The 11596-nt window shown below is 39.7% G+C and overlaps 2 protein-coding genes across 2 annotated transcripts; both read right to left on the bottom strand.

Moving 5' to 3' along the window:
• Positions 1–4392: 4392 nt before the first annotated feature.
• Positions 4393–5727, bottom strand: LOC145255548 (ATP-dependent DNA helicase PIF1-like). The gene has a single exon (XM_080114004.1). The coding sequence runs from the start codon at positions 5725–5727 to the stop codon at positions 4393–4395; it is 1335 nt and encodes a 444-aa protein (XP_079970130.1).
• Positions 5728–5831: 104 nt separating this feature from the next.
• Positions 5832–7652, bottom strand: LOC145255547 (uncharacterized). Its single transcript, XM_080114003.1, has one exon. The coding sequence runs from the start codon at positions 7650–7652 to the stop codon at positions 5832–5834; it is 1821 nt and encodes a 606-aa protein (XP_079970129.1).
• Positions 7653–11596: the final 3944 nt, after the last annotated feature.

The following is an 11596-nucleotide window of genomic DNA, read 5'->3' as shown; positions in this document are numbered from 1 at the left end:
TTTATTTAGTTATTATTTATTTATTTATTTATTCATTTATTTCATGTTTCATACATCCAGTGTAACAAGAAAATCATCATCGCGGACACAAATGTATGAGAAACGGAGCAAACTCATTAAAATTATTTCCTCTTCAAAACATTTCCAAAATCATGGCTGTCTTTTTACAGTTTAAAATTAGCTATTTTAGTTTGTAAAAGTCATGTTGTACGGTGATTGTAATTTTTGTTTAATTATTAAGACATTTATATGTGCTTCCGTGTTGCACTTGCTTACACCACTGCATTTATATTTGCTTACTATCGCCCCCACAACAGCGGAGTTACTATCCTTAAGAGCGTATCTGATAAAAATTGACCACCTCCTGTCTGCTCACTCTTCAAATAACATCCACATTTGTGGTGACTTCAATGTCCACAATGCGGAATGGCTAACACCCACTCTAACAAGACAGATGATGAGAGGAAGTTCTGTTATGATTTTGCCATTGCCTATGACCTAACCCAGATCGCCCAGGAACCCACCCGAGTGTCCGATACTTCCGGTCAGTATGCTAGCCTTCTAGCCTTTTTTGTCACAACTTCCCCTGAGCTATGTTCATGTTCCGTTCTGTCTCCTCTGGTATTTTCCGACCACGCAGTTGTATCAGTTATGATAAAACGAAATGCAATAAGTCTGGAGATGTACCTCTCCACCGTACTGTATATCGATACCCTACCGCTGACTGGGATAGCTTCCGTACACTTATATCCGATCTACCAATGCATTCTATGTTAAAGGATGTTATGTCCTCCATAGTATCAAACCTGACCGAATGGTTAATTGTAGGTATAGACGGATTCATACCATCCAAAAAATTCCAACAAAAACCTAATAGCCAGCCATGGTTCTCCCCAGGATGTGCTGCTGCCATCGCGCACAGAAATCACTTTTTCCATAGCCACCAACGTAATAGATGCACTGAGACTACAGCTGCCTTCAGGACTGCCAGTAACAACTAAACAAGTAATAAAAAAGCAAGAGATCTATATGCTCAGTCCGTTAAATCCAAAGTAGCTGAGCAGCGGGTTGGTTCCCACCGGTTTTAGCAAATAGCAAACAGGATCCTGAATAGAAGCGTGCGTTCTATCGCAACCATCATTAATGGACATGAGGTCATCTCGTCAGCATCAGATAAGGCCTAACTATTTGCCAAGTATCTGTGCGTGATGTCACCAAGCTAATAAAGAACCTTAATTTCAGAAAAAGCAACTGTCATTTACGGCATTTCAATCATTGTGCTGAAAAAGCTTCAACTAGAACTTGCCCCCATACTTACAAAACTCTTTAGCGTTGCCTTAAAGAGAAGTGCTTCCAAACACTCTGGAAAACCTCATCAGTACGCCCTGTATTTAAGAATTCAGGGGATAAGTCCTCTCTTCTTCAGTACAAACCAATAAGTCTCCTGTGTGTCATGAGTAAGTAGGTCTAATCCATATTTAATACAGAAGTAGTCAACACCTCAGCAGAAATAACCTCCTAAGTGACATGCAATATGGTTTTCGTTCTGCTAGATCTACAGCAGATGTGCAAACTGTTACATCTCATAGTATTAGCGAATATCTTGGCAAAAGTTTCCTCCCTATGACAATTGCTCTTTACATATCAAAGGCCTTCGATAAGGTATGGTATATAGGCCTACTTCACAATATTTCCAGCTGCGGTATAACTGGAAATGTTTCCTCGATCATAAACTCATTTCTCTCCGATAGGCTCATAAGAGTAGTACTTTATGAGCAGAAATCAGAGGCCCTCAATATTAATGCTGGAGTCCCTCAGCGGTCCATCCAAGGGCCAACTCACTTCCTGATATACATCAATGATCTCCCAAATCACACACTTAAATCATTCGTTAACATTTATGCTGGTGGCACGACCATCTATGGCAACACATCAAAGGCTGTAAATGACAAAGTTCTTTCAGATTCTCTCACCTCTGATCTTGAGCGCGTAGTTCAATAGGGGAGGAAGTGGCTGGTTACAAAACCAAGTTCATATATTTACATCATCAACGCTCTGATCCCCATCTGGCATCAGTTGAAATGGGTGGCTCTCGTTTAAGGTAAGCTCCCGGTTTTGATAAGCTTCTGGGCGTGACCTTTACCACTCACCTTAAATGGAATACCTACATCAAGTCAGTTGCCAAGGTAGCTGGGAAAATGGTAGGATCCTTCTACCGCTCCAGAAGATATATCACCCCTGATGCACTTCTCTATCTGTATAAAAACCCAGTACATCCAAGAATTGAGTACTGCTGCCAAATCTGGACAGGAGCTGCTAAAAACAGCCTTTCCTGCCTTGGCAGAGTACAAAATAGGATTCGTGCCTTATGGGCGATGCTCTTTTCTCTTCCCTGCAACCTCTCTCCCACAGGAGAGACGTAGCGAGCCAGTCTTTGTGTTATCGTTACTACCATCGCAGGTGCTCGTCTGAACCTCAATCTTTTGTTCCCCCCAGCTCCAATTTTTCACGAAAAACACCTGCCTAGCTGAAACCACTGCCCCAAATTGTTCCCACTCTTTATTTGTGCCAAAATCAAAACGTAGATTCCATGAACAAAGCTGCTTTCTTAGAAGTGCACGCCTGTGGGACTCTGTTCCGGTTGCCTGTTTCCTTCCTGACTAGAACCTGGTGGTCTTCAAGTCTAATATAAATAAATATCTGATGAAGCGCCTCCTTAAGTAAGACACTTTATGAAATCTCCAACACTAACGCACTGTACTTGCAATAACCCTTATCCCCGAGTGCCTTCCGGACCTTGATACGTGGTGACTACCTTGTAAAAAAAAATGCAAGTAAATTGATATATGTTTCTTTAATTTTTTTTTTTTAATCCGACGAAACAATGTGTTGTTTGTTGAATTTTCATTGAAAAAAAAGTAATCAATTATTTTCAGCTTTAAAAAAGGAAGTTGCTGAAAAATTGTTTTTAAACCTTTGTTATTTGTTTTTATTTATTTGTTATTCAGTTTAATCATAGTGAGTTGTAAAGATTTGCAACAAGCGTGGATTCTCCACGAATCCTGCTAATTTTTACATTATTATTATTATTATTATTATTATTATTATTATTATTACTTGTATTAGTAGTCGTCTTAGTAGTAATACTTGCAGTAGTAGTATTAGTAATATTAGTAGTAATAGTAGTAGTAGTTGTTGTAGTAGTAGTAGCAGAAGCACGGCTGTAATTATTTCAATTAATTTTTATTACCCGTAGATAAAAATAAAAAAAAACATTAATATGAAATCACTATTACTCATCAAACAACTATAATTGTGGCAGTTCCATTTTTAACACATTGACCCAGACGTCTATCGTGTTCATGAACTTACACCTTCTCCTTACTCGCTGGTATGGAGGCATTACACTTGCTTTTACAAATCTAATCCTCCCTCGATATCTATCTTTATATAATAGCTATATATATATATATATATATATATATATATATATATATATATATATATATATATATATATATATATATACTAGCAGTATTACCCGACGTTGTTCGGGGGGGTGATTTAATGCCATCTTAATGCTTATTGTCTGTACATTCAGTATTTTTTTTTGTAATCCTTAAATTATTTTAGTAAAGTTGGTTATATTGACGTCTTACTGATCAATTTAGCTTCCACATCTGATTTGTCCCCTTAGCAGCTATTCTTCCAGCTCAAAACCAAATACTATGGTAAGGTTTTGGGAGCCATGATTTCTTTAACTCTATGCGAAAGAAACCACAGGTTCAATATTGACCATCTATTCGTTTTAAGAATTTATGTCGTTGTAGCTGTATAGTTTTACAATTAGTCAACTATGGCAAAAAATTCCTTACCTTATGTTGCCGGGCATAGTACTTATGCTTGGTTGATGAGGTCTATGTTTTTTAGACCAATGTCTTTGAAACTTCTGAATCACATTTTCACTAATATGTGTGTAGACTGTTTTGCAATTTCTTCAGGATCAGTTGTTTGTTCAATGGACGTTCAAAAAACAGAAAAATAATTTACTGTTGTACTGCTAAAATGTTATTCCATAGCCAATACAATTGTTTAGGGTTGATCAGAATGAATCTAATTATGCAGAGTTGGCAACCAAATAAAGACGAAAGAATTATAAGGACCGCAAATGCTTCTGAATATATTTAAGGGCACTCTAGGTTTTGCCAAATTCATATTTTCACTCTATTTCTCTTTCCATAGAGGTTACTGTGTAAATACATGAAATTGTTTTCATTTTGTTACAAAAAAGAATCCAGGTTAGTGAATTCTTTACTGGGTGCTGGCAAAGCTTTAGAAGGAATAAACACGGTTAATAGAGAGGAGAAATTGAGGTGTAAAATTGTTGAAAAATTATAAAACCTCTTTGTAAACAACATTTTTAGCAAGTGTTTTAGGAGAAAACACAAAGAGTTTGGATTGTGAGCCCACACGTGAGGCAGCTATATAGAGCTGACCGTGAGAAAAACATTGCTCCTGTAAATGAATGCCTGCAACGTCAAAGGTTTGGCCCTGGGATTTGTTGATGGACATCGCGAAACACAGTTTCACAGGGAACTGTGATCGCTTGAAGTAAATGCCCAGGTCTGGATTTGATGGATATAGGGGTATCCTCGAAATTAGCACTGTCTCTCCTTTTCCACAGCCAGTCAATATTTTGGCCTCGATAATATTAGGTGACAGGGATGTTACCACGGGGCGGGTTCCATTACATTGCTTTGGTGGTATGAGGTTACGAATGAGCATTATAGGAGCTCCAACCTTAAGTCGGAGTATGTGGGGTGGCAGGCCAGGTGGTTCTAGGGAGTTTAGCAACTCCACCGTGTAATCAGCCAGATCAGCAGTATCAGGTGTGCGGTCAATGGATTTATAGACACGTTCCTCTCCCGGGATGAGTTCCAAAAGTCTGTAGTTAATCGCATTGACGGAGGCGTTTTTTGGAGCCAGAATCGCTCTCGTGGCGAGCCAATCAAAGTCCCTGTAGTTTTTCTGAATGTTCTCGAAAACTGCCTGGTATAGGTGGGTTGGCGTTTCAACGATGGTTGATATGTGTTCAACATTTGTGTAATCTTCAGTGTCTGTGGGAGTACGTCCTTCACCAAGTTCCAGAAGTGCATTAGAGAAATTAGCAGCATCTGGGTTGCGGCTAAGGTGGACACGCATATTTGTTGTGAGTTTTAAATGGTGAACTTGATCCCACAGTATCGACGATTTCAGGCATGCTTGAACAGCATCAGCGCGTGTCCCTTTTGGGACAACAGGAAGTGTTTGTCGGAAATCTCCACACAGCAGAACTGTTAATCCACCCATGATGTTGTCACAGTTGCGTAAATCTTGAAGGGTCCTGTTCAATGCTTCCAACGCAACTTTGTGCGCCATCGTGCATTCATCCCATACGATGAGTTTGCATCTGCGTAACAAAACAGCTTTATCCGAATTCTTTTCGATGTTGCATGTTGGGAATTCAGTTTGTGTGTAGTTGATGGGCAATTTTAAAGCTGAATGTGCCGTTCTGCCATCAGGGAGTAAAGTTGCAGCAATTCCAGAGGTTGCAACAGCTATAGCGACAGCTCCACTCCGTCGCACATGGGCAAGTATTAATTTGGTGACAAAGGTTTTTCCTGTGCCACCAGGTGCGTCCAAGAAAAATATTCCTCCACGGTTCTGTTGAACATTTTCATTGATCATATGGTAGACGTTCAGTTGTTCAGGCAACAGTTTAGGCTCATTCTCAGCAATGTACGCATTAAGTTCTGTAGGTGAGTAGCATATTTCACGCAGTAAATTTAGGCTCAAACTATTCCCTTCATGGCAGATGGGGGCAGGTAGGCCATATGATGGTAAAGTGGAACCACCAATTTCCAAAGGAGGTTTTCGAGGCAAATTAGCCCTTCATTGTAAATCACTTGGGAGTAGTCTTGCTCCACCGATGTATTCTCAAGTTGGGCTCTTCTGGAAATGTCTTCGGTCATGAAGTTACGAAATTTCATCCATAGATGTTTTGGATCGCTCAAGTCACACCATACTATCATAATTGCAAAGAGCGATCGTAGAGCATGGGGAGATTTGAATAGACTTCCTTCTGTCATGGCGGCATCCCACTGAGAATCGTTTTCAAGTAGTCCCAACTGGGAGCATGCATCACGGAAGGTTTCACACAGGACGCCATCGACAGTTTTTATGTCATCAAAACTTATAGGGCCACGGACTTCGTGAAGGAGAAGACGAAGATGGAAGCACTCATGTTGACGTGGTGGCACTGTGTAAACTCGCCCGAGACAGGAATCATATTTAACCCCTGGGAAGCCATCGACAGGGTCTCCACACTTCCTGCGAGTCCACTGTTTGTTATTCCAAGTGTAGTAGGAAGGGATCTGTGGATACAAAAGCGTCTTTGCAAACTCATCATGGCCGCATAGTTTGAAGAAGGCAGTAAGCGTAGTTTCTGGTGGATGCTCCACCACCTGATTAGCAGTGCCGGCAGAAAAGTAAACTCTTTGCCCATTTTCAAGGTGAACAGCGAGTTGTATAACTGCAGGATATCTTTGGTGCAAGGGAAATGAGTAAAAATGCCATACACCTGCACCGCAACACAGGAAACGTCCAATGACATGAGCAGATGGCTCGTCTCGAGAACCGTCGCGCTGAACAGCAAACGCTGCAGCATCGCTTCCCTTGTTGATGTATTTGCAGATATATTTAATGGATTTCACTGAGTGACAGAACTCCACATTGATGTGCGATTGGAAAATTTTCGTCAGCAAGGGACAGTACGGTACTATCCATCGGTTATCAACAGTGCTCCGACCGACTATCATCGTATGGCCGCCATCACCTGGACTCCGTCGCCTGTAAAGTGGGTAACCATCACCTCCTGTTTGTGTAGCATTGACAAATCTCCGTGGGTAGCCGCAAGCGCACACCGATTTCTTTTTACAGCATGATTGAGCTTTCTGGCCAGGACCACAGGGTCCATGAACCATCGTTGCTTTGACAATTTCGTAAAGCTGTGGGTCTAATCCAGGATCGGGAATCTCGGCTGAGATAATTTTGTCAATATCAGTGGATTGAATCCGTTCACACAGCCAGATTAAGATATGGGCATGCGGAAGGCCTCTTTTTTGCCACTCTACAGTGAATATGTGGCACCTTACTCGGCCGTAGACTTCACCCTTGACTATAAGATCCATGAGTTTGCACAATTTAAGCCGGAAAACACGGGCAATGAGATCAGGTCGGTCGTAGTGTTCTTGACCCAGAAACAGTTCATCTCGTATTTCTTCCCATGATGGATTGCAGGTGAAGGTAATAAACAAATCCGGTCGGCCATAATAGCGGACGTACGTCATTGCGTCTTGTGTGCGGGCATGCATATAACGCGGGCCACCGATGTATGTGGACGGAAGAATTGTCAGTTTTCCAACAGTGTTAGGGTCAGTTTCATTTCTCATGCCATCGTGCAGATGTATGTATGAAGACGACCGAAGCTGTTTTTGGTGAACCCGAATATATAGGAGCCTTTCAGATTCCATTTTTGCTGCCATGTCGACTATGTATTGTTGCAGAAGAGGTCCACTCCGAAGGAGAGTGTTGAAATCGTCGTCGCGAACCATCAGTCTGTATGCGTAATATGCTCTGCATGTAATAGTTTTGGGATTGATGGTCGTTTGTCCCAAGTTTTGTTGACATGGTATGTGAAAATGGTATCCATCGTCACCGTAAGGAAATAGTAGGGGATATTGTAGTGCGTCGTATGATCGATGCATTTCATGTATTCGCTGTAGACGTCCACCCCTAGTATGAATAACTATGTCGCGTTTGTTGTTGTGCTCACCCTGGATGACTGCAGAAACCTCGTTGCAAGTGGGAGCATTGAAGCTACGCTCATGTTCTCCTGTAGGACGTTTGTCTGCGTTAATAACGATGGAAAAATTAGGCAGAGGAACATCTGTAGTGCATACTTGAAACTTTGAATATATGGGTTCGTTTGGTGGAGCATGTCTTGAAGCTGCAAAACAATACTGAGTTGTCGTCGATCCGAACTGTCGTTTGTCTCGGCTGTAATAGCTAGTCGGTTTTCAGCTTGTTGGACGTAGTCACTTACGAAGTAGAGTTGTAAAAATGATGGTTGTACGGTCTCATCAGGTAAAAGGGACCCTATTAGATGGTAGACTTGGCCTTGCACCTTAAATGCGGGATTCCAGCCGCTTTCACGGACAATGTTTGCACCAAATGATGTCATTTGGAAGTAGCAGTTGAAAAGTCGAATGGATTTCCGAAAATATTTAGATTCATCAGTCATGCCCAAAAGTAGGTCTCGCAGTGGTTGAGGTAAAGTCTGTAGGGATGGTAGTTTAACTTTACCCGAAGAGCAGCATAGGCTTGGAGGTTCTGCCGGCCATTTTTTAGCTTTGCAGAATGAACATATGCAATTCATCGAACCAATGCTAAGATCCTGCCGGGTAGAGAAGTCATAGTTGGCGTCATAGTTCAATGCTTTGCGTAACCAAAACTCCGGTGAAGGGCATATGTTGCCGCGAGAGGCATGAAATCTCCGAGTAACAGCCTGAACTCGTATCCTTCGAGCTTCTGGTGGCTGAGATGACCGAATGGCGGCTCTGGATGTGTTATCTCGGGCAAGTCGTCTGACCCTCGCTTCAGTAGATTCAGCAGCTCGTGCTGAAGCTGTGGAGGCTGCGTTAGCTGCTCTCCGCCGCGCTGTCCTTTCTGTAGATTCGTTGGCCCTTGCAGAAGAGGTACTTGCAGCATTGGCTGCTCTACGGTTGGCCTGAATCTCTGCAGTTTGTGAAGAACGTAGTTGAGCCATGGCTGCAGCATGTCTAGATAAACGATAAGTCCGTTGAGTAAGTGTTTCAGAAGATCTGGTCTGAGACATGCGCTGTGCTTCGCGAGAACGTAATAATTCTACTTCATCGTAGTCTAGGCTTGCTCTGATGTTCCTAACAGTAGTCGCTGCTTTCGTGCGCCTTCCGAGCTGATTTTTTTTGGGTGGCATTGTTGCGAAATTACTCTGCGGGTGTGTGTGGAATTGAAATGGAATGCTGCCTAAACAAACGTTGAAAGAGTCAATATTTAGGTGGTGTGTATGGTATAAAATAAAATAAAAATAAAGGCAATCAGTATGTGTAATTTCCCCAATACATCAATGTAGAAATATTGGGATTAAAATGTACAGTTGGAAAAACCTCTATATTTATATAAATAAAACAAAGTAAGATATACGTGAAATAAATGCATTTGAAGGTACAATAAATATGTATAAATATGTATAAATGTATGGTGTAAAATCAAATGAAAAAAATGGATGTCCAGGAAAAAGGCAATCGGTATTTGTAAAGTCCCCGTTACATCAACGTAGAAATATTGGGATTAAAATGTAAAGTTTTGAAAACCTCTACATTAGGTGTCAAAAATTGAAGATATAATAAATATGTATAAAAGTATGAGAAGATTAAATGCGAAAAGTAATAATATTGAGAAATGCTTTCTAAATGCATAAGTAATGTAAATGTAAAAATAAACAATGTTGTATTATTGTTGTTATGAATTTTTTGTTTGTTTGAATTAGAAAAAAATGTAAGTTACCGTCTGCTCGAATTTGTTAAATGTAAATGTGTGCGTCGGCAGCGAGTAGCAGTATTAGTAGGCTCAGTTCTAGTAGCAACTATTCCATAACGTAGAAGGGTTAAGTAGCCGTGCCTGTGCGCCGGCAGCGAGTAGCAGTATTAGTAGGAGCAGTTGTAGTAGTAGCCGTGCGAGCGTGTGTGCGGGCGTCGGCAGCGAGTATCAGTAATAGTAGCATCAGTAGCAGTAGCGTTGGTCGCCGTTGGTCGCCGTTGCTAGGCAACGAAAAGTTACCGTCTGCTCGAATTTGTTAAATGTAAATGTGTGCGTCGGCAGCGAGTAGCAGTATTAGTAGGCTCAGTTCTAGTAGCAACAATTCCATAACGTAGAAGGGTTAAGTAGCCGTGCCTGTGCGCCGGCAGCGAGTAGCAGTATTAGTAGGAGCAGTTGTAGTAGTAGCCGTGCGAGCGTGTGTGCGGGCGTCGGCAGCGAGTATCAGTAATAGTTGCATCAGTAGCAGTAGCGTTGGTCGCCGTTGCTCGCCGTTGCTAGGCAACGAATTGGAGAAATGGCCGATCAAATCGGAAATAGCAAATAAATAAAAGCATTGTTAATAGTAGTTGATGGTGATTTAGGAAAGCTTTCCGATGCAATAGGTACCCGTAAACACACCCAGACACACTGAGAACCTATGTGTAAAATTTCATAAACGGACGTGCAAGGGTTTTTAAATCCATAACGAACGAACACATACACACACAGGCAAAGTCACATTTATATAATTGTAGATATATATATATATATATATATATATATACGATCTCTTCTTAGATGTTTTAGTTTTATGTCCATTTTTATAGGGTGTTGTCTATGTATTTGGGTATAATTCTAATGTAAAATATTGTGCATTAATTATTTATATTGTTATAAGTTTTATGTTATTATTACTTTTATATTATTATTATTTTGAATATAATTATTATTTTTAATATTTCTATTACATTCATTTATATTGTCTTCGCCCGTTTTCTTGACTTTATTTATTTTCATTTATTTATGTTCCGTTGATTTATAGTGTTTTGGATATCGCGTACTTGCCCCATAGCTCCATATCTCCAGTAGATTTTTACGTTTGTATGAGCAACATCCGTTAAAGACGCCTCTAGTTATGTATCACTGGCTTATCAACGTAAAGCGACATATAAATATATATTTAAAACAAATAAAAAGTATATAATAATATTTGTGTGTATATAAAGAGACATGTATGTATATACATATATATATATATATATATGTGTGTATACATATATTATAAATATATATATATATATATTTAATATATATATATATTTAATATATATATAACTACATATTGTATATTTTTATTCTAAAATTTTAAATTATTTAAATAGAGATTTTGTAAACATTTTGACATTTATAAATATGTTACACTAAAAAGTCCCAACAATTTCGCAACAACTAACATCAGCATACATCGATGATTCAACAACCATAAGAAACGGACATTTTACTTTCGGCATATAGATTTTTTTAATTTATAGCGCATCGAGTTTTTTCAAAGTCTCTTTACGTATCGATGGCAACGCGCTCAAAACAACTGAAATATATTTGTAATAACTTATTAGTCCACGCGCGAAAGCGCAGGACGCAAAATGTTTTAAATAATAATAATAATAGATTAACAATAATAACAGTCTTTCGCTAGCGAGGACTACTATTGAGCGTAGCCAGTAATACACTCCTTTTGACATTTTCATCTCTATTTTTCTCGTTATCTACTGAATATTTTTAATTAAACCTATATGAAATATGCTCCTTATTAAATTGTAAAGATGTGCTAATCTGAAAGAAGTTTAAAAAATGTAATCTAAAAAAGTTATTATAAAGTTTTTGGTAAAAACATTCCGATTTTCTTATTATTCAGACATGTATGACAAAGAGGGAGTTG

Source organism: Euprymna scolopes, chromosome 31 (assembly GCF_053919585.1).
Source record: "Euprymna scolopes isolate OS-2025 chromosome 31, ASM5391958v1, whole genome shotgun sequence".
NCBI lineage: Eukaryota > Metazoa > Mollusca > Cephalopoda > Sepiida > Sepiolidae > Euprymna > Euprymna scolopes.
The sequence above is the reverse complement of the archived record's forward strand: the minus strand, read 5'-3'. Positions and strand labels throughout refer to the sequence as shown.